General features: G+C 46.9%; 1 protein-coding gene across 1 annotated transcript in view; it reads right to left on the reverse strand.

The window, feature by feature from the left end:
* The window catches only part of LOC115093946 (RNA-binding protein 44-like), a 318,590-nt gene extending 294,427 nt beyond the window's left edge, over positions 1 to 24,163 (reverse strand). Inside the window, exon 1 of the mRNA XM_029606425.1 lies at positions 23,979 to 24,163. Coding sequence (XP_029462285.1) covers positions 23,979 to 24,134 — 156 coding nt within the window. The 5' untranslated portion in view covers positions 24,135 to 24,163. The remainder of the gene's footprint in view (positions 1 to 23,978) is intronic.
* Between the last annotated feature and the right edge of the window lie 415 nt (positions 24,164 to 24,578).

The raw sequence follows: 24,578 nt of genomic DNA on the forward strand, positions 1-24,578 counted from the left end.
CAATTGACCATATACCTGAACATTGGGGTGGTGGTGATCGTGAATTACAACTTTTAAAATCTGAGCAACGATGGATTTACAGTCTTGGCACTGTCAGTCCTAAGGGTCTCAATGCAGATCTTGATTTACACGTATTTTTAGGATGAAGATTTCTTAGTACTACCGTTGTGTTTTCCTATGACTTTATTTGCACCAGCTGATATATAATTTGCATTTCAGTGACATCAACATGTGACATCATACCTTTGGATATTTAATGAGATGTTCATGTCAGCCTCATTTCCTCTTTCCTACGAAGTAGACAGTAGAGATGCTGGGTCCATTTTGAAATGGTAACCTCCGGTGTTAAGATAAGTGATCTTTTAGTTTTGGTCTATAATATCTCACTAAATGCATATTTTTCTGATGTTTTTAGGCAAGGACTCTTGCAACAGTAATTTCATATGCCCCTGAGGAAGCGTTTATCGTGAAACACCGGCCATGTAGGGCTGTGGTTATCATCTTACAAAGAGACTGCTGGTTATACTTCTCTCATGGATTAGAGTTGAAGTTTATAAAGACTTTTAATGAAAAGATAAAAAACATGATAAAAAATATTTTTGAAATTCAATAAAAAAGATTTTTTTCCTTTCGAAAGTGATGGTGAATGATTAGAAGACCAGTTGGGTTCTTTTTTAGAAATCACAACGTCAGGCTTGCTGACACCGTCACTTAGGCTATTTTCTATATATATTTTTTTGTTTCCCTTATTGTTTCCAGATTTCAATTACCCCAATATTGACTGGGTAAGTGAAACATCAGGACATGCTAGAGAAATAAAGTTCTGGGATAGAATAAATAACAGGAGTAATTGGTTCAGGAACTGATGAGAGAGGGAAGAATTTTAGATCTAGTTCTCAGAGGAGCAGAGGATTTGGTGAGAGAGGTAATAGTGGTGGGGCCGTTTGGCAATAGTGATCATAATATAATCAAATTTGAATTAATGACAGTAAGTAAATCCACGGCACTAGCACTAAACTTTCAAAAGGGAAACTTTGATAAAAGTTTTAAACAAAACTGAAAGGAGCAGCTACAAAGATAAAAAGTGTGCACCACGCGTGGGCATTGTTAAAAAATACCATCCTACAAGCATAGTCCAGATGTATTCTATGCATTAAGAAAGGTGGAAGGAAGGTCAAACGATTGCCAGCATGGCTAAACATTGAGGTGAAAGAGGCTATCTTAGCCAAAAGATCTTCATTCAAAAATTGGAAAAAAGATCCATCAGAAGAAAACAGGATAAAGCATAAGCATTGGCAAGATAAAAGTAAGACATTGATAAGACAGGCTAAATAAGAATTTGAAAAAAATTTGGTCATAGAGGCAAAAACTCACAATAAAAACTTTTAAAAATATATCCAAAGCAGAAAGTCTGCGAGGGAATCGGTTGAACCATTGGATGATCGAGGGGTTAAAGGAGCACTTAGTGAAGATAAGGCCATCATGGAAAGATTAAACGATTTCTTTGCTTTGGTGTTTACTGAAGAGGATATTGGGGAGATACCCATTCTGGATACAGTTTTCAAGGGTAATGTTTCAGATGAACTGAACCAAATCACAATGAACCTCGACGATGTGGTAGGCCAGACTGACAAACTCAAGAGTAGTAAATCACTTGGACCAGATGGTATACACCCCAGGGTTTTGAAAGAATTAAAAAAATGAAATTTCAGACCTATTACAATTAATTTGTAACCTCTCATTCAAATCATCCATTGTAACCTCTCATTCAAATCATCCATTGTATCTGAAGATTGGAAGATGGTCAATGTTACCCCGATATTTATGTTTAAACAATTTTATTGGCATTTCCATTAACACACTACAAACGTCCAGGGAGGGTTGGACACTTCACCCTCCCCGGTCAAACCACAATGTACCCAAAAAACAGTGGATTCCTCAAACCCCACCCCCCCCCCGTTTGTGCAGTCTTTAATAAATCTTCCATGTGTTCCACAATTGTCTCATTAAAAAAAACAAAACAACCCCTCATGGACAACCAATCCAAGTATTTACGAGGTCCCCACAAAGCTGAGGAAATGAAAAGCTAGACGCAGTCGTTAAGAATCCGGCTTCTAGCTTGGTGTGGAAGGGTTTGAATGTAGGATTCCCAAATACTCAAAAATCGCCTTCGCAATATAGAAGAATGTCTTGATGAGAGTTGTTCCATATGCATCATGGCATAGAAAAGGTTCCTCCAGGTCCAAAAAGAAGGCAAGTCCGCACTACACCAGCCCATAAGGATCACCCACTTCCCACTACACAGGCCTTTTGTATCAATAATCGGGTGCCAGGAGCTCGTATTCTTAAAGGTGGGATACACCCAAACAAGAGCCAGAGGGGCGCCACCGGAATAGAGATATGCAGAATCGATGCTAAGTAATGAGCCACCTTGGTCCAAAAAAATTTAATAGCTGGGCAAGCCCAAAAGGCAAGTGCCAAGGTACTCTGTTCCTTATGACATCGAGCACAGGAGGCCAACGTAGCAATATGTTGTTGGTGCGCCCTCAGGGGGTAGACGTACGCCCGTCCTAAAAATTTATATTGTAGCTCTCGATAATATGTATTGGACGAGATCCTGGCAACCCGAGCATAACAGACTTGTAATACAGAGGAAGTCAGCACAAATTCCCCATCCCTGGTCCAACGCTCGGCAAGTATAGCATAGATCTCCACCCTCCGCAACTCCTGCAGTCGTTTGTAATACCTTGACAAGGAGGGGACCCCTCGTACCCGTGAGATCCAATAATTTTTCCAATTTCAGAAATGCCGAGAGCTGTAAAAACACCGCTGGCAGGCTGGCAGGGTGCTCTCTTGTGCGCACGATTCCAAGCTGGCTGGCCATCCTGGTCAACACCGCACCCTGCTCAAGATCCAGAAATTCTATTGGTGGCCTACTATCAAAAAAGATACACTATCCTACGTGGCATCTTGTACCAACTGTGCCAAAAACAAACCTGCTTCTGGCCAACCGTGGGGATTGCTGCAACTGCTGCCAGCTCCGGAACAGCCCTGGTCACACATCGTTACTGACTTTGTAGTCAATTTACCCCTTTCTGGAGGAATGAATACCATCTGGGTAACAGTCGATCGCTTCAGCAAGATGGCCCATTTCATGGCGATGCCTAGCTTACCTTGGAGCTTGCGAAGCTCTTCATATCACACGTTTTTTGCCTTCACGGCCTACCAAAACACATAGTCTCAGACCGAGGATCCCAATTCACGGCAAGATTCTGGAGGGCCTTGTGCAAGCTATTCAACATCTCTCTAGACTACAGTTCAGCCTATCATCCGCAATCAAATGGCCAAACAGAACGGATGAATAGAACCTTAAAACAGTTAATTCGAGCCTATGTGAGTTGCCGTCAGAATAACTAGGCTGAACTGTTACCTTGGGCTGAATTCGCCATCAATTCTCATCCAGCAACATCAACTGGATCAACACCTTTTGAAGTGGTATATGGATGTTCACCAATACCGCCACTTCCACTGAAGCTCTCAGTGACATCCCCAGCAGCTCAATCTACTGCTGATGAAATCCATAATCTGTGGACTCAGACGAAAGACATGCTAAGTAAAGCGAGTGACCGAGCTAAGAAGTATTATGACGCTCACCATTCTCAAGCGCCTGTCTTCAACCTGGTGACAAAGTCTGGTTATCCACCAAACATCAGACTGAAGTTACCCTCCAATCGATTTGCTCCTAGCTACACTGGACCATTTCCAATCCTCTGACGTCTTGGCAACATCACTTACAGTCTGAAGCTACCAACCGGACTAAACATCCACAACGCTTTTCACGTTTTACTCTTGAAACCTCTCATACTCAGTGAATTCTCTTCCAAGACTCAGGAACCACCTGCCATCAAGGCAGAAGATGACCTAGAATATAAGGTCGAAGCCATTCTTGATGTCCGAAGTCAAGGCAAAACATTAGACTACCTTCTTTCTTGGGAAGGGTTCGGCCCCGAAGAAAACTCTTGGGAGCCTCAGGCTAATATCCTTGATAAAGAGATGCTCCATCAATTTCATCTCACGCATCCTTTAAAACCAAAACCTGGTACCCGCAGAGGAGACTGCCCTTTCAAGGGGGGTACTGTTATGAATGTCACTGCCCGACGTCTCCACTCCGCCCACATTACCTTTTTTGCGACTCCTCCCGCGGTTGATGGATGTCTGGCTGCCACGGCGTCTGCCTGCCGTCCTCTCCAGCGTCCCCGGTCCGGCTTGGGCGCTGCATCCCACTATGTTGTCCAGGTACCATAGGGTGCTGCGCAGTCCTGCTTCTTATTCTCTCTTTGACGCGAACCTCAGGGGTGTTCCCCTGTGATGACGTCACGCACCCCGGATACAAAACCCTACACTTTTTGCTAGCTAATCGATTTAGCAAGGGGAACTCCTTACGGATGGGATTCACTATCCGTACCTAGCTACTCTGCCTCTCCAACTTTTGGACTTTATCCTAACGGGGTACCCGCTCCTTGGGGGCCTCTCTCATTTCTTTCACGTCGCTATCAGGAACCGGTACACACTCCTCGAGGGCCCATGTTCCCTGACTCGCTGCCTGAACTTATCTCTTCTGCTTGGAAGGAACCGCTGCCTACATCATCTGTGAGTTACCAACTTTATTTCCTCAGAGCTATTCCCTGGAACCAGGTACTCGCTCCTTGAAGGCCTGCCTCTATTCCAGCTTCTGTGTCACCTTCCAGGAGAAACCGCTGTGTGAGTAACTTTACCAACGAGGCTCTATACCAGAACTCTGTGTATGCTCCACTGTACTCACTATCTCAGTTTTCTCCACTACAGCACAGCCATAGAGGGAATCGCTGTTCCAGTATCCTGAGGAACCATAGCCCAGCCGGGCTTCATCTCTACTCACTACTGCCACTTCTGGTGGCTTCTCAAATCTGTCTAATAAAAGATATAAATCTGTGCTGTCTGTCCCAAAGCTGAGCCTGACCTGTGGCCCCTCACAGGACTTCCCCCGTGGGCGTGGTCAGCTGCCACAGTGTCCAAGGGTCCACCCAAAACCTTACAAACAATAACAGGGGTAGATTTTCAAAAAATGCGCGTTCGCGTACTTTTGTTGGCGCACCAGTCGCAAACAAAAGTACGCTGGATTTTAGCAGATACGCGCGTAGCCGCGCGTATCTGCTAAAATCCAGGATTGGCGAGTGCAAGGCTGCCGATTTTGGGCAGCCGGCGCGCGCCGAGCCGCGCAGCCTGCCTCCGTTCCCTCCGAGGCCGCTCCGAAATCGGAGCGGCCTCGGAGGGAACTCGCTTTCGCCCTCCCCTCACCTTCTCCTCCTCCCTTCCCCTCCGTAACCCACCCCCCCGGCCCTATCTAAACCCCCCCCCCTCTACCTTTCTCCACGGATTAACGCCTCCCAGAGGGAGGCGTAAATCCACGCGCGCCGCGACCCGGGGGCGGTTCCGGAGGGCGCGGCCCCGCCCCCGACACGCCCCCGTCAAAAAACCCCGGGACTTACGCGAGTCCCGGGGCTCTGCGCGCGCCGGCAGGCCTATGGAAAATAGGCGCGCCGGCGCGCAAGGCCCTGCTCACGTAAATCCGGGCGGATTTACGCGAGCAGGGCTCTTAAAATCTGCCCCACAGTGTCTAAATGTAGACACAAACTGTTGCAGGTTTCCAAGGATAGGATCATTACGCTCCCATAATGGGAAGGCCCGAGCCAGGACCCTCCTCTCTAACAAGGATACAATATAGCTGGTCTTCACCAGATCCATCGGGAACTGGGTTGGCAGTAATGTGAAGCGTATGTAGCATTAGTTAAGGAACCCGCGGCACTGCTTCATTTCCCCGGAATACCTGGGTGGCGCTGGTAATTGCGCTCACCTCGGACTACTGGCTGCCGCGGCGTCTGTCTGCCGACCTCTCCGGCATCCCCGGACCGGCTTTGGTGCTGCTTCCCGCCATGCTCCTCCAAGGTACCATTGGGCGTCCACACGACGCCCTCATCTTTATTTCCTCTTTGGTGCGAACCTCAGGGATGTCCCCCTGAGATGATGTTACGCTGCCCGGATATATAAGCCTACATCTTTTGCTAGCTAATCGAGTTAGCAACAGTAATCCTACGGATGGGATTCACTCTTCGCACTGAAGCTACTCTGCCAAACCAGTGTTTCTGGAACTCTTACTGCTAACGGGGTACCTCTTCTGCTTCTTTCAGGTGCTATCAGGAAACCGGTACTCTCTCCTCAAGGGCCCATGTTCCCTGAGTCGCTGCCTGCATCTACCACCCTTTCTACTTGGAAGACTTCACTAACAGTTAACATCTGTGAGTATAACTACATCTATTCCACAGTACTGTTTCCCTGGAACCAGGTACTCGCTCCTCGAGGGCCTGCCCTCTGTTCCAGTGCCAGACCTCTCGTCGAGTGGAATTGCTGTGTGAGTACATTACCATCGAGTCTCCCTGCTCTAAGGAATCAGGTACTCGCTCCTCGAGGGCCTGCTCTCCCTGTCTCGGAGCTTCTCCTATTCTACCTGGGACCCTGTATATTCTTACTGTGTACTCACTTTCTCAGTCTCTCTCCACTACTGCACAGCCAAGCAGAGGATTCGCTGTTCCAGCATCCTGTGGGATACTCGCCCAGTCGGGCTCTACATCTACTAATCACTACTGCCACTTCTGATGCTTCACAAACTGTCTAAATAAAGATTCAATCTGTGTTTGTGTGTCCAGAGTCTAGCCCGACACAGTGGACCCTCGCGGGACTGCCCCCCCCTGGGTGTGGTCAGCTGCCACAGTGTCTAAGGGTCCACCCCAAACCTTAATAACCATAACAGATTGCTAACTCCATGGATCCGGCTCAGCTCAATGCTTTGCAGGCCTGGCCGGGCCCGGCATTCCAGGCCTGGCCCGGCGCATTGCTGAACAACAAGACGCATTGGAGAAATTCACTTCTACATTTCATCAGCTGCAAGCACAGAAGAATCAAGGCTCTACTTCCAGTAATGAAGGTCAGTTACCTGAAGTAACTGTAAAGACTGCTGTGCCTCTTGCGGCTCCAGTTCTTTTCTCTGGAGAGATTCAAAGAACTAGAGGTTTTTTAAACCAGTGCTGCATGCATTTTGCATTACAACCCTCTCACTTCCCCACAGCCTACGTCAAGACTCTTTACATTCTATCTTACTTTGATGGAAGGGCCTTGTCTTGGGCTTCCATGCTGTGGGAATGCAAAGATCCTATACTCCAGGATATTGACGGATTAATGGACTTATTCAAATCCGTTTTTGATGATCCTGCCCGATACATTGTTGCTGGTTCTGCTTTGGTAGACCTGAAGCAAGGCAACTGACCACTGGCTGATTTTGCTATAGAGTTCAAGAATCTTGCTACTGAATTATGTTGGGACCCTAAATGCATGAAAACTCTCTTCTTCAGAGGTTTGGATTCCCACTTGAAGGACGAGCTGGCCGCTCATGAGACACCTGACTCGCTGGATGAGCTAGTGGCCTTAGCTACTAGAATTGATCACCGGTTCCATGATAAGGTGCAAGAACTCAAGCCTGGTAAAGGACCTGTTCAGAGAGAAGTTCGTGCTAAACCTGCACTCAGGATGGTTCCTGTAATGCTTGTTGCCAGTGGTGAAGAACCGATGCAACTTGGTTGTAGTCACCTGACACCCAAAGAGAGAAGACTTTGGAAGAGGAATGGTCTGTGCATGTATTGTGGACAAGCTGGTCATGCAGTCCAAACATGCCCCATCTGTCCGAAACGGATGGGCCTAAGTCCTGCGGGAGGACTTTTCTTAGGCATTACTATGCCCTCTCCTCCGCTCTCTCTCCCTATCTCTCTGATCTGCGGACCATTGGAATTCTAAACTCTTGCCCTGGTGGACTCAGGGGCAGGAGGCAATATTATTCTACAACGGCTTGTGGAACATTTGAGGATTCCCCTCACCACTTTGAAGATTCCACTGCTCCTATCGTCTATTCATGGAGAGCCGTTACAGAGTGATGTTAATAGTTGTACCGAACTGGTAGTCCTTTCCACCGGAGCCCTCCATACTGAGTCAATTTCCTTCTTTGTGTTAGAGAAGGCCATGCACCCTATTGTTCTGGGGTTACCCTGCTTGAAGCTGCACATGCCACAATTCAACTGGGCTACATTAGAACTCTCCCGTTGGGGCCCAGAATGTCATGGCAAATGCCTAAAGGTGGTCTCTCCTATTCTCTGCATGCCTACATCACCAGTGATGCCAGGGCTGCTGCCTCAGTATGCATCATTCCATGATGTTTTCTCCAAAGAAGCTGCTGACACCCTTCCGCCACATAGATCTTATGACTGTGCCATAAGACTGAAACCTAATGCTGAACCTCCTAAGGGACGTGTCTGCCCATTGTCAGTGGTAGAGAACAAGGCCATGTCCGAGTACATTGAGGAAAACTTGCAAAAATGTTTTCATTAGACCATCTAAGTCTCCTGCGGGTGCAGGCTTCTTCTTCGTGGGGAAGAAGGACGGTAATCTGCGTCCTTGTATCGACTATCGAGGTATGAACGAGATGACGATTAAAGACCGATACCCCTTACCTCTGATCTCAGAACTGTTTGATCGACTTCAAGGAGCCAAGGTATTCTCGAAACTCGATCTAAAGGGAGCATGTAACTTGGTTCGCATCCGCAACAGCGACGAGTGGAAAACAGCCTTCAACACTCGAGATGGCCATTTCGAGTATTTGGTAATGCCCTTCGGCCTGTGCAATGCACCCACTGTGTTTCAGAACATGATGAACGACATTCTGCGGGACCTGCTGTACAAAAGTGTCTTTGTTTACCTAGATGACATTCTGATATTCTCCCAGGATACGCCTACTCATCTAGCAAATATCAAGCAAGTATTACTGAGACTTCGAGAATACCGCCTCTACCCCAAGCTGTCCAAGTGCGAATTTCATAAAGATTCCTTGCCTTTCCTTGGCTACATTGTATCTAAACAAAGTTTCTGGATGGATCCCCAAAAATTAGAGAGTATCAAGAATTGGTCTCAACCTACCAGTCTGAAGGCCCTGAGACGATTTTTGGGGTTCACAAATTACTATAGAAGCTTTATAAAGAACTACTCTTCTTTAACTGTGCCCTTAACTGCAATGACAAGGAAAGGGGCCAACGCTTCTAAATGGTCTGCAGAGGCCATTTCCACGTTCAAGGATTTAAAGACTGCCTTTTGCACTGAGCCATGTCTATGTCATCCAGACCCTAATAAACCCTTCATCAGATGTTGGAGTAGGGGCCATGTTAAGCCAAATCGGAGACTCTAAGGCCTTACACCCCTGTTCTTTCTTCTCGCGATGCTTCTCTCCTGCAGAGAAGAACTATGGGATCGGTGATAAAGAGCTCCTGGCTATTAAACTGGCGTTCGAGGAATGGCGGCCTTGGTTCGAAGGCACCCAACATCAAATTACCGTATTCACAGACAACAAGAATCTAGAGCATCTCCGTCATGCGCAACGTCTTAACCACAGACATAAGAACATAAGAAAATGCCATACTGGGTCAGACCAAGGGTCCATCAAGTCCAGCATCCTGTTTCCAACAGTGGCCAATCCAGGCCATAAGAACCTGGCAAGTACCCAAAAACTAAGTCTATTCCATGTTACCGTTGCTAGTAATAGCGGTGGTTATTATGTAAGTCAACTTAATTAATAGCAGGTAATGGACTTCTCCTCCAAGAACTTATCCAATCCTTTTTTAAACACAGCTATACTAATTGCACTAACCACATCCTCTGGCAACAAATTCCAGAGTTTAATTGTGCGTTGAGTAAAAAAGAACTTTCTCCGATTAGTTTTAAATGTGCCCCATGCTAACTTCATGGAGTGCCCCCTAGTCTTTCTACTATCCGAAAGAGTAAATAACAGATTCACATCTACCCATTCTAGACCTCTCATGATTTTAAACATCTCTATCATATCCCCCCTCAGCCGTCTCTTCTCCAAGCTGAAAAGTCCTAACCTCTTTAGTCTTTCCTCATAGGGGAGCTGTTCCATTCCCCTTATCATTTTGGTAGCCCTTCTCTGTACCTTCTCCATTGCAATTATATCTTTTTTGAGATGCAGCGACTAGAATTGTACACAGTATTCAAGGTGCGGTCTCACCATGGAGTGATACAGAGGCATTATGACATTTTCCGTTTTATTCCCCATTCCCTTTCTAATAATTGCCAACATTCTGTTTGCTTTTTTCACTGCCGCAGCACACTGAACCGACAATTTCAATGCGTTATCCACTATGACGCCTAGATCTATTTCTTGGGTTGTAGCACCTAATATGGAATCCAACATTGTGTAATTATAGCATGGGTTATTTTTCCCTATATGCATCACCTTGCACTTATCCACATTAAATTTCATCTGCCATTTGGATGCCCAATTTTCCAGTCACACAAGGTCTTCCTGCAATTTATCACAATCTGCTTGTGATTTAACTACTCTGAATAATTTTGTCATCTGAAAATTTGATTATCTCACTCGTCGTATTTCTTTCCAGATCATTTATAAATATATTGAAAAGTAAGGGTCCCAATACAGATCCCTGAGGCACTCCACTGTCCACTCCCTTCCACTGAGAAAATTGTCCATTTAATCCTACTCTCTGTTTCCTGTCTTTTAGCCAGTTTGCAATCCACAAAAGGACATCGCCACCTATCCCATGACTTTTTACTTTTCCTAGAAGCCTCTCATGAGGAACTTTGTCAAACACCTTCTGAAAATCCAAGTATACTACATCTACCGGTTCACCTTTATCCACATGTTTATTAACTCCTTCAAAAAAGTGAAGCAGATTTGTGAGGCAAGACTTGCCCTGGGTAAAGCCATGCTGACTTTGTTCCAATAAACCATGTCTTTCTATATGTTCTGTGATTTTGATGTTTAGAACACTTTCCACTATTTTTCCTGGCACTGAAGTCAGGCTAACCGGTCTGTAATTTCCTGGATCTCCCCTGGAGCCCTTTTTAAATATTGGGGTTACACTTGCTATCCTCCAGTCTTCAGGTACAATGGATGATTTTAATGATAGGTTACAAATTTTTACTAATAGGTCTGAAATTTCATTTTTTAGTTCCTTGGGGTGTACCTGGGGTGTACCTGGGGTGTATACCATCCGGTCCAGGTGATTTACTACTCTTCAGTTTGTCAATCAGGCCTACCACATCTTCTAGGTTCACCGTGATTTGATTCAGTCCATCTGAATCATTACCCATGAAAACCTTTTCCATTACGGGTACCTCCCCAACATCCTCTTCAGTAAACACCGAAGCAAAGAAATCATTTAATCTTTCTGCGATGGCCTTATCTTCTCTAAGTGCCCCTTTAACACCTTGATCATCTAACGGTCCAACTGACTCCCTCACAGGCTTTCTGCTTCGGAAATATTTTAAAAAGTTTTTACTGTGAGTTTTTGCCTCTATAGCCAACTTCTTTTCAAATTCTCTCTTAGCTTGTCTTATCAATGTCTTACATTTAACTTGCCAATGTTTATGCTTTATCCTATTTTCTTCTGTTGGATCCTTCTTCCAATTTTTGAATGAAGATCTTTTGGCTAAAATAGCTTCTTTCACCTCCCCTTTTAACCATGCTGGTAATCGTTTTGCCTTCTTTTCTTAATGTGTGGAATACATCTAGTCTGTGCTTCTAGAATGGTATTTTTTTAACAATGACCACGCCTCTTGGACATTTTTTACTTTTGTAGCTGCTCCTTTCAGTTTTTTTCTAACAATTTTTCTCATTTTATCAAAGTTTCCCTTTTGAAAGTTTAGCACGAGAGCCGTGGATTTGCACACTGTTCCTCTTCCAGTCATTAAATCAAATTTGATCATATTATGATCACTATTGCCAAACGGCCCCACCACTGTTACCTCTCTCACCAAGTCCTGTGCTCCACTGAGATCTAAAATTGCTCCCTCTCTTGTTGGTTCCTGAACCAATTGCTCCATAAAGCTATAATTTATTCCATCCAGGAATGTTATCTCTCTAGCGTGTCCCGATGATACATTTACCCTGTCAAAATTGGGGTTATTGAAGTGTCCCATTATTACTGCACTACCAATTTGGTTAGCTTCCCTAATTTCTCTTAACATTTCACTGTCCGTCTCACCATCTTGACAGGTGGACAGTAGTATACCCCTATCACTATAGTCTTCCCCGACATACAAGGGATTTCTACCCATAAAGATTCAATTTTGTATTTAGTCTCATGCAGGATGTTTATCCTGTTGGACTCTATGCCATCCCGGACATAAAGCGCCACATCTCCTCCCAGGTGCTCCTCTCTGTCATTGTGATTTAATTTGTACCCCGGTATAGCACTGTCCCATTGGTTATCCTCTTTCCACCATGTCTCTGAGATGCCAATTAAGTCTATGTTATCATTCATTGCTATTGTTGCGATCCCGGGCCGAGAGGTTCCCGGCCAGGATCTCCTACCGGGCCGGACAGGTCCCTCGACGGCGGCCACGGATCGCGCGGGCCGCGGCGCCTCTCTCCCTACATCCGCAGAGCAGTGTCAGGGAGAGCGCAGCAGGACCCGCCCCCTTAAAGGGGCCGAGGCGGGAAAGTCAGGTTGGCCCCGGATGTGACGTCAGATGCCCGGGGAGATTTAAACCTCTCCCCGGGAAGGCTCAATGCCTTTGCAACAAGGTTCTTCTGGTGCTGTTGGAGTTCTGCCTTGTCTTCGCCTGCCCTGACCTTGCCTGTAACTGGACTTTGCCTTGCCTGCCGCCTGCCTCAACCTAGCCTGGAACTGGACTTTACCTTGCCTGCCGCCTGCCTCGACCTAGCCTGGAACTGGACTTTACCTTGCTTCCCGCCTGCCCTGACCTTGCCTGGAACTGGACTTTGCCTTGCCTGGCGCCTGCCTTATATTCACTGTATCGAGTTACTGCTCCACCTTCCGGAAGGGAATTCATCTGGACATCTCTGCATCCAGCCCAATACGGCTTCCGTAAATACCTCAATACAGAAACCCTCCTGCTCTCCCTCACGGACCACTTACTCATAGGCATGGACCGAGGCAACTGTTACCTCCTCGCCCTACTCGACATCTCAGCTGCCTTTGATACCATCAACCACAACCTCCTCATCAACCGGCTATCCGAAATAGGCATCTCAGGCCTAGCCCTACTATGGTTTAAATCCTACTTATCTAACAGAAAGTTCTCCGTCAAGATAGGAAACGCCAACTCCACACTCTACCCCTTGTCTCAAGGTGTCCCACAAGGCTCCTCCCTCTCCTCCACCTTTTTCAACATTTATCTCACACCTCTATGTCAGCTCCTCACAGACCTCTGCCTCAAATTCTACCTCTATGCAGATGACGTTCAAATCGTCATTCCCATTCACAACTCTCTCTCAGATGCCCTTGCCTTCTGGAACACATGTCTTGCCAACATAAATGACTTCCTCACCAACATCCACCTCGCTCTAAACTCCTCCAAAACAGAGCTGCTCCTTATCTCTCCTCACCTCCCTCCCAAACCACCGATCTCCAACGATCCAGCTTTCAACGTCATAACACCCCAACCCACAGTAAGAGACCTTGGGGTTATCATAGATCAACAACTCAATCTCAAAAAACAGATCAACTCCATCCTCAAAGAAGGTTTCTTCAAGCTTCACATCCTGAAGAAACTCAGACCCCTCCTCCACTATCATGACTTCCGCACCGTCGTCCAAGCCACCCTTTCCTCAAAGCTGGACTACTGTAATGCCCTCTTCCTCGGCCTACCCTCCTCCACCACCAAGCCCTTACAAATGCTCCAGAATGCCATCGCCAGGGTCATCACCAACTCAAGGAAAGCTGATCACATTACCCCTATACTCAAATAACTCCACTGGCTCCCCATCGCATCCCGAATTCTCTTCAAAATTCTAACCATAGTGCACAAGTCCATCCACTCGCACAATTCCAATTGGTTGGATGAACCCTTTCGTCCTATACGCACTGAACGACCCACTCGCACTGTCAACAAAGGCACCCTCTCCATTCCCCCTTTGAAAAAAGCCCACCTCTCCTCTACTAGGGACCGTGCACTATCCATTGCAGGCCCTAAACAATGGAACGCCCTCCCTACCACTCTCAGGCTAGAGCCATGTTACGCCAAGTTCAGAAAAAAACTTAAAACATGGCTCTTCCGACAAGCCTACCCTGATTAAGTACACTGACTTCCGCAAGTATCTTGCCTACGCCTTGTATATTCCTGTAAATAGTCCGTTGCAGTTTTATTTATTGCTTTAATTCCTCTACCTCCTGCTCTTTGTATACTCCTCCTTGTTCGCCCTCCCTGTTCATTGTAATTTCTGCCTTTAAAGTTACATTGTAAACCGGTATGATGTATGCATACTAATACAGGTATATAAAAGTTTTTAAATAAATAAATAAATAAATCTCCTCAGTGAGTACCCTCCGGACCAAGTGTCCACTACTGATTGGGTTGGAACAGATTGCAAAGGCCATGGACCCGGTGGACTTGCACGGTCTCGAGGCTATCCCCGGCCTGGCTCAACAACTCATGCAACAGAGGTAGCAGCAACAACAACAACAACAACGCCTTGAGGCTCTGACCGCCACGGTAGAACGCTTAGCAAACCGGCTCGACTCAGTCTGTGGAGCAGAGGTGGCTGTTCCAAAGACTGCGACTGCGAACCTTACAAGTATGGTAACCCACCTGCCTGCTCCACCTTGCTACACTGGATATGCCAAGCAATGTCGTGGATTTTTAAATCAATGCTTCATTCGATTTTCCTTACAGGAACAGCAGTTTTCCTCAGATCGAACCAAGATGTCCTTCATCATCTCCTTGTTAGATAGGAAGGCCTTAGCCTGGGCATCCGCAATCTGGGAACGAGGAGACTCCATTTTGAATGACTTGCCACGATTTGTTCGGACCTTCCATCAAGTATTCGATGAACCAGGACGTCAGTCTACTGCCTCTTCAGAACTCCTCAACCTACGTCAAGGCACTCGTACATTGGCAGAGTTCGTGGTGGAATTCCGCACCTTGGCTTCTGAGTTGGGTTGGCAGAACGATTGTCTAAGAGGAATTTTCTTGGAAGGACTCTCCCCTCGCATCAAAGACGAGTTGGCGGCGCCAGAGATTCCAGATGATCTTGAGGCAGTGATCGACCTCACAGGTCGTATTGATCGTCGCTTACAGCAACGAGCCAAGGAAGTGAGAGCCTACCGTCGCACAGTTCCCTTGGCTCCCACCTTCTCCCGTCCAATGATTCCTTCTAACCCTCCTGAAGTATCCACTGAAGGCAAGGAGGAGCCCATGCAGTTGGGTAGGAGCCACCTGACCACAAAGGAAAAACAACACCGAAGGAGAATGGGACTTTGCCTATACTGCAGTAATAAGGGGCATCTTCTGGCTCAGTGCCCCGATCATCCGGGAAACTACTGAACCTAGGTGTCTTGGAGGGGTTGACCCTAGGGAGCAGTCTCGCCCCTCAATGTACCGTTCCGGTTACAATACATTATCCTCAAGGATCTCTCACTACGTTGGCCCTAATCGACACAGGTTCAGGAGACTTTATTCTGGCAGAGCTGGTCCACCAGCTACAACTACCGGTACTTCATCATGAGTCCCCGTTATACATCTCCTCAATCCAGGGGGAGAATCTTCCAGGATAAGTCACCACCTGCACCGCTCCAATAACTCTCCAGACGGGGATCCTCCATAAGGAGGAGATATCCTTCTTCATTTTGGAAAAGGCAGTCCACCTGGTAGTGTTGGGCCTCCCCTGGCTACAAAAACACGCACCCATTATTGACTGGAGGACTTTTCAGATTACTGCTTGGGGACCAGGATGTTTCACTACCTGTTTAAAGCAAAGACCTCAGCCCAGAATCCAACTAGCCACTTATAAACTGCTACCACCATCCAAATATGCAAATTTTTCGGATGTATTTTCTAAGAAAGAAGCAGAGATACTCCCAGCTCATCGCACTTTTGACTGTGCCATAAATCTGCTTCCTAATACTTGTCCACCTAGGGGCCGTGTGAATCCATTATCTGGGCCTGAATCTTTAGCTATGTCCCAGTACATTAAAGAAAATCTGGAACGAAGATTTATTCGACCTTCATCATCTCCGGCAGGAGCAGGGTTCTTCTTTGTTCCCAAGAAAGATGGGTCATTAAGACCATGTATTGACTACCGTGGACTTAATGCGATAACTCTCAAGGACCGATATCCTCTCCCGCTGATTTCGGAATTACTAGATCGCCTTCATGGAGCTAGTATATTTAGTAAGCTGGACTTACGGGGGGCATACAATCTGGTGCGGATTAGACCTGGAGATGAATGGAAGACAGCGTTTAATACGCGAGACAGACATTATGAATATCTGGTAATGCCATTTGGCCTTTGTAATGCACCGGCAGTATTCCAAAATTTAATGAATGAAATATTTCGAGATATGTTGCATCAGGGAGTAATAATGTATCTAGATGATATATTAATCTACTCTAAAACTCTGGCCGCCCATCGCATAAAGGTTCGAGAAGTTCTTCAACGACTATGAGAAAATCGGTTATTTGTAAAACTGGAGAAATGTCTATTTGAAAGACAATCATTACCTTTTCTGGGCTATATCATATCCACCACTGGTTTTCAGATGGACCCTGATAAATTGGCTAGCATCCGAGAATGGCCACAACCAGTGGGACTCCGGGCTCTACAATGTTTTTTAGGGTTCGCTAATTTCTACAGTAAGTTCATTCCTCAATTTTCTCACCTTGTGGCACCTCTCACGGCTCTGACTAAAAAGGGAGCAGACCCCAGGAATTGGCCTGATGAGGCAGTAAGGGCTTTTGAGGATCTAAAAATTGCATTTTTACAAAAACCCTGTCTCCATCATCCTGATCCCACGCGACAGTTTATTGTGGAAGTGGATGCTTCTGATGTGGCGGTTGGAGCAGTACTTTGCCAACACTCCAATCAAGGGAAATTACTCCCCTGTTCCTACTTTTCTCGCAAATTTTCCCAGGCAGAAAAGAACTACGGGATTGGAGACAAGGAATTGCTGGCCATTAAAATGGCCTTCGAGGAATGGAGGCAATGGCTGGAGGGAGCGCAACATACGATTACAGTTTATACAGATCACAAGAACTTGGAGTACCTTAGTAAAGCACAACGACTGAACCCAAGCCAGGCTCGGTGGCCGCTATTCTTTAGTCATTTTGATTTTGTATTAAGTTACCGACCTGCAACAAAGAACATCCGTGCTGATGCCCTGTCCTGGCTGCATGAGACTGATGACACACCTGACTCCCCCAGCTATATTACTGACCCGGCCAGAGTGGTCCTGGCCATCACTAGGATGGCGCCACCAGGGAAGGTAGTGGTCCCTCTTCGCCGTCGTCCCAAGGTACTCTCTTGGGCACATGATTCTCTCATGGCGGGCCATCCCGGAAGAGCAGGTACCTTGGAAATACTATCCCGCTACTATTGGTGGCCCAATTGTAACAAGGATGTGCGGGCCTACGTCGATTCCTGTCCAAAGTGTGCCCAACAGAAACCATTACCTGGTCGACCATGGGGCCTCCTCCAACCCCTACCACCCCCTCAGGAACCTTGGACCCATATCTCCACGGACTTTATTGTGGACCTTCCTTTTTCTTCTGGCAATCAGGTTATTTGGGTGGTGGTCGACCAATTTTCCAAAATGGCGCACTTTATTCCACTGCCCAAGCTACCATCCGCTCTTGAGTTAGCAGAACTGTTTGCTCTTCATGTGTTCCGTCTTCATGGTCTTCCACTCCACATTACATCAGACAGAGGTCCACAATTTACTGCCAAATACTGGGGTGCGTTGTGTAAAACATTTGGGGTACAGTTGGACTTTACCACTGCCTTTCACCCACAAGGGAATGGACAGGCGGAATGCATCAACCGTGGAATGAAGACGTTCCTCCGCCTGTTTGTGAATGATCGTCAGGACGATTGGTCCTCACTGTTACCCTGGGCTGAATTTTCACATAATTCACACATGCACTCGGCCACTGGGAATTCTCCCTTCCAGATTGTTTACGGGAAGCAGCCCCAACCTCCTCTTCCTTTACCAGTTTTGGTTGCCTCTCCGGCGGCCCACCTTTCTGCATCACAACTTCATGAACTCTGGAAGTCTACTAATGCTCAGCTGTTCCGTGCGGCTGCTACCTCCAAGCAGATGACGGATAAGCATCATCGTCCTGCTCCACTATTTAATACGGGAGACCGTGTTTGGCTGAGTACTCGTCACATACATATCCGGGTTCCATCTATGAGACTGGCTCCTAAGTATATTGGACCTTTCTTTGTCAGTAAATGCTTGGGTCCAGTCACTTATCGCTTGCGGCTCCCGACCAGTCTCCGTATTCATAATTCCTTCCACGTCTCCTTGCTCAAACCTGTGATCTGCTCTTTGTTCCATGCTGCTCCCTCTCGACCACCCATGGTTGCAACTGAGGATGATCTGATTTATCAGGTACGGGAGGTTCTTGATGTCCGTCGTAACCACAGACGATGGGAATATCTGATTGCATGGAAAGGCTTTGGTCCGGAGGAGAACTTGTGGGAACCATCCGTAAACATCTTGGATAAGACCTTACTCCAGAACTTTCATCTTTCACACCCCGGTAAGCCTGGTCCTTCTAGAAGAGGGCGTAAGAGGGGGGGTACTGTTGCGATCCCGGGCCGAGGGGTTCCCGGCCGGGATCTCCTACCGGGCCGGACAGGTCCCTCGACGGCAGCCGCGGATCGCGCGGGCCATGGCGCGTCTCTCCCTACATCCGCAGAGCAGTGTCGTGGAGAGCGAGGCAGGACCCGCCCCCTTAAAGGGGCCGAGGCAGGAAAGTCGGGTCGGTCCCGGATGTGACATCAGACACCCGGGGAGATTTAAACCTCTCCCCGGGAAGGCTCAATGCCTTTGCAACAAGGTTCTTCTGGTGCTGTTGGAGTTCTGCCTTGTCTTCGCCAACCTTGACCCTGCCTGGATTGGATTTGCCGTGCCTGCCGCCTGCCTCGACCTAGCCCGGAACTGGACTTTACCTTGCCTGCCCTGACCTTGCCTGGAACTGGACTTTACCTTGCCTGCCGCCTGCCTCGACCTAGCCTGGAACTGGACTTTACCTTGCCTGCCGCCTGCCCTGACCTTGCCTGGAACTGGACTTTGCCTTGCCTGCCGCCTGCCTCGACCTTGCCTGGAACTGGACTTTGCCTTGCCTGCCGCCTGCCTCAACCTAGCCTGGAACTGGACTTTACCTTGCCTGCCGCCTGCCCTAGCCTTGGAACTGGACTTTGCCTTGCCTGGCGCCTGCCTTATATTCACTGTATCGAGTTACTGCTCCACCTTCCGGAAGGGAATTCATCTGGACATCTCCTCGGTGAGTACCCTCCGGATCAAGGGTCCACTACTGATTGGGTTGGAACAGCTATACATTCTAATTCTCCCATCTTACTTCTTAGACTTCTGGCATTAGCATACAAACATTTCAAAGTTTGTTTTTTGTTTGTATTATCATTCTGCTTTTTAATTGATAGGGATAAGTTAGAATTTTTTAGCTCAGGTGAGTTTTTAGTTACAGGCACTTGGACTATTTTTCTAATTATTGGAACCTCGATGTCAGGATGCCCTAATTCTAATGCATCATTAGTATCCTTTGAAGATACCTCTCTCCGAACCATGCGCTGCTGAGCGACTGTCAGCTTTCCCCTTTGTTCTAGTTTAAAAGCTGCTCTATCTCCTTTTTAAAGGTTAGCGCCAGCAGTCTGGTTCCACCCTGGTTAAGGTGGAGCCCATCCCTTCGAAAGAGACCCCCCCCCCTTCCCCAAAAGTTTCCCCAGTTCCTAACAAAACTGAATCCCTCTTCCTTGCACCATCGTCTCATCCACGCATTGAGACTCCAGAGCTCTGCCTGCCTCTGGTGACCTGCGCATGGAACAGGAAGCATTTCAGAGAATGCTACCCTGGAGGTTCTGGATTTAAGCTTTCTACCTAAGAGCCTAAATTTGGCTTCCAGAACCTCCCTTCCACATTTTCCTATGTTGTTGGTGCCCACATGTACCACGATAGCCGGCTCCTCCCCAGCACTGTCTAAAATCCTATCTAGGTGACGCGTGAGGTTCGCCACCTTCGCACCAGGTAGGCATGTTACCAGGCGATCCTCACGCCCACCAGCCACCCAGCTATCTACATTCCTAATAATCGAATCACCAACTATGACGGCCGACCTAACCCTTCCCTCCTGGGCAGTAGGCCTTGGGGAGATATCCTCAGTGCGAAAGGACAATGCATCACCTGGAGAGCCTGCTGCACCTGGTTGGTGTTCTCCCATCATGAGACCTTCTTCCTCCAAGGCAGCACCAGGGCTGCCAGTCTGAAGTTGGGTCTTGACTACTATGTCCCTGAAGGTCTCATCTATATACCTCTCTGTCTGCCTCAGCTCCTCCAGGTCTGCCATTCTAGCCTCTAGAGATCGGACTCGTTCTCTGTGAGCCAGGAGTTCTTTGCATCGCATGCACATGTACAACTTCTCACCGGTGGGTAAAAAATCATACTTGTGACACTCTATGCAAAAGACTGGGAAGCCCCCCTCTTGCTGCTGGACTGCTGCCATCATCTCAATTTTGATCAGTTCCTAGTTAAGTTTTAGGTTGCTATGGGAGTAGGAATGTGTCTAACGTCCTTTAAATGTATTAGTGAATTCACTATGTGTCTGGTAGTGGCCTACCAGGGTCTGATTGAATTCTCAATAATGTTTTTGTTGATTTTTTATTTTTTTTTGTGAAAGTGGCACCTGCCTATAAGTTAAGGGATGAGCTAGGGGTGGGTAGGCTGGGAAATACAAAGTCTAACACTCAGGTCTGCAGACTTTTAAAAATAAACACACTACCTACTGCTTACTAGCTACCTTATTGACTATTTAAAAATACAGTCTAACTTGTTTATTCACTGCCTTTCTGACTATTAAAGGCACAAACACACTAAATAATATTCCCAAATAGTTAACTTTGCCCCAATACTTTTAAAAAAGTCAATGTCCCAAGCAAACACTTACTGATTCCTTTCAGCCACCAGCAAGGTGATCCTCTTCTCTCAGTGTTCCCACTGGAAAGACAAGCCAGATGGTCCTTGTTTTTTAATCGTTTTGACTTTGTGCTCAAATATCGCCCCGGAGACAAGAATACCAGAGCTGATGCTCTGTCATGCTCCTTCCTCTCCGAGGATGTTCCTGAAGAACCTCAGCACATCATCGACTCGAAGAAAGTCATCTTAGCGGCTACCCATTCTGTGCCTGCTGGTAAAACTATTGTGCCAAAACACCTCAGAAAGAAACTTCTCTACTGGGCTCATGATTCCAAGTTGGCTTGCCATCCTGGTCAATGCCATACCCTGCTGAAATTACAGAAGTATTATTGGTGGCCTACTATCAAGGAAGACACATACTCCTATGTAGCGTCATGCTCCAACTGTGCCAAACATAAGCCTACTTCTGGTCAGCCTTGGGGATTGCAATAACCGCTGCCAGCCCCGGAACAGCCATAGACTCACATTACTACTGACTTTGTAGTTGATTTACCTCTTTCTGGAGGAATGAATACCATCTGGGTTACAGTTGACAGCTTCAGCAAGATGGCTCATTTCGTGGCGCTGCCTGGCTTACCCTCAGCCATGGAGCTTGCGAAGCTCTTCATCGCACACATATTTCGCCTTCACGGCCTACCGAAGCACATAGTCTCAGATAGAGGATCTCAATTCATGGCAAGATTCTGGAAGGCTTTGTACAAGCTATTTGAAATCTCTCTGGATTATACATCTGCCTATCATCCACAATCTAATGGCCAAACTGAAAGGATGAATAGGACCCTGAAACAGTTCATTCGGGCCTATGTGAGTTGCCGTCAGAATAACTGGGCCGAACTGTTACCATGGGCTGAATTCGCCATTAACTCACATCCAGCATCATCCACTGGATCAATACCTTTTGAAGTGGTATATGGACATTTACAATCACTGCCACGTCCACTGAAGCTCTCAGTGTCATCCCCAGCAGCTAAATCCACTGCTGATGATATCCATCAATTATGGACTCAGACCAAAGAAATGCTACTTAAAGCGAGTGATCGAGCAAAGAAATCCTATGACGCTCACCATTCTAAAGCGCCTGTGTTTCAACCTGGTGACAAAGTCTGGCTATCCACTAAGCACCTGAGACTAAAGTTACCCTCCACTTGATTTGCTCCTTACTACATTGGACCATTTCCAATTCTCCGACGTCTTGGCAATATCACTTACAGTCTGAAGCTACTGCCTGGATTGAAAATTCACAACGCATTTCACGGTTCACTTCTGAAACCACTCATTCTCAGTGAGTTCTCATCCAAGTCTCCTGAACCATCTTCTATCAGTGCAGAAGAAGACCTAGAATACAAGATCGAAGCCATTCTAGATATCAGAAAACGTGGCAAGACTTGAGAATACCTTCTGTCTTGGGAAGGTTACGGCCCCGAAGAAAATTCTTGGGAGCCGATGGCTAATATCCTAGATAAAGAAATGCTTCAGCAGTTTCACCAGATGCATCCTCGGAAACCAAGACCTGGTACAAGAGTTGGACTCCGCCCTTTGAAGGGGGGGGGTACTGTTGCAACCATCGGTCTTCGACGGCTTTGCCCCGCCTACCTTACTCTTCTTGCGGCTCCTCCCGCTCACCTTGGAATACTGGCTGCCGCGGCATCTGTCTGCCGACTGCTCCGGCGTCCCCAGACCGGCTTTGGTGCTGCTTCCCTCCATGCTCCTCCAAGGTACCGTAGGGCACGCGTGCGCACTCCGCCCTCATATTTATTTCCTTGTTGGCGCGAACCTCAGGGGTGTCCCCCTGAGATGACGTCACGCTGCCCGGATATATAAGCCTACATCTTTTGCTAGCTAATCGAGTTAGCATCGGTAATCCTACTGATGGGATTCACTCTCCGTACCGAAGCTATTCTGCCACTCCAGCATTTCTGGAACTTTTACTGCTAATGGGGTACCCACTTCTCGGGGGCCTCTTCTGCTTCTTTTAGGTGCTATTAGGAAACCGGTACTCGCTCCTTGAGGGCCCATGTTCCCTGAGTCGCTGCCTGCATCTACCACACTTTCTACTTGGAAGACTTCACTAAAAGTTAACATCTGTGAGTACAACTACATCTATTCCACAGTACTGTTTCCCTGAAACCAGGTACTTGCTCCTCGAGGGCCTGCCCTCTGTTCCAGTGCCAGACCTCTCGTCTAGTGGAATCGCTGTGTGAGTACATTACCATCGAGTCTCCCTGCTCTAAGGGATCAGGTACTCGCTCCTCGAGGGCCTGCTCTCCCTGTCTCAGAGCTTCTCCTATTCTACCTGGGACCCTGTATATTCTTACTGTGTACTCATTTTCTCAGTCTTTCTCCACTACTGCACAGCCAAGCAGAGGATTCGCTGTTCCAGCGTCCTGTGGGATACTCGCCCAGCCGGGATCTACATCTACTACTCATTACTGCCACCTCTGGTGGTTCACAAACTGTCTAAATAAAGATTCAATATGTGTTTGTGTGTCCAGAGTCTAGCCCGACACCGTGGTCCCTCACGGGCCTGCCCCCCGTGGGCATGGTCAGCTGCCACAGTGTCTAAGGGTCCACCCCAAACCTCAATAACCATAACACCCTTAAGCAGCTCTTGTAACATCTACGTTAAGAACTACTATCTTTAAAGTGATATTTTACCAATCAGTTTTTTATAACATTAGGTTTCTTTATCCTATTCTATAACTTTAGAATACAGTTAACAGATTCAAAGCAAATCCGAGTGAGAAATCCAATGGCAACCAAGAACACTAAACTGACCACCAATTTTCAGCAGTAAGTGGCCATCATCATCATTTTTGTCTGTCTTAATTTAAGGATTTGGAGCAACTGTACCTTAGAAGGAACATATATACCCATGAATGGCCTCACTCTGGACTCCACAGACATTGGTGGTAGAGCATCCAGCGGTATCCCAGCCAATAATTTCTCTTTCATGTTATTGTACTTGGATTCCAGCTCTGCCAAAATAGTAAACAGATTGGATCCCATCTCCTTCTTGTCACTGGTGCAATCCCTGTTAAAAGGCAAACCGTAAAAGTTATATAAGAGTTGTCACCTCCAGATCTACCCATTTGCTAAGCCTTTCAAAACATTTCTGGCAATTTTGGGAGAAACTCCATGAAAGCTAAGGTTAGCAGTATATATATTTTCTATCAGTCCTAAGCATATTTAATGTATATCAATTTTTGCTTTACAGGCAAAATTATTTCCAATAATTTGTTACTATAGTCCTGAAGTAAAATTTAATGTAGTTCTATTGTTTGGATGAAATTTTGGAATGATGGGACTTGGTACTGAAAAGGCAATGAGCCATGGGGATCAAGGAGAGAGATTCACACAGCCAAAGTGAAACAGTTGCCTTAGGGAAAAGACAGTTGAATCAGAGGACAAAGACATGTTGTGAAAGAGAGTAAGCCATCCTTAAGGGTAGGC

The sequence above is a fragment of the Rhinatrema bivittatum genome, chromosome 6 (assembly GCF_901001135.1).
Source record: "Rhinatrema bivittatum chromosome 6, aRhiBiv1.1, whole genome shotgun sequence".
Taxonomy (NCBI): domain Eukaryota; kingdom Metazoa; phylum Chordata; class Amphibia; order Gymnophiona; family Rhinatrematidae; genus Rhinatrema; species Rhinatrema bivittatum.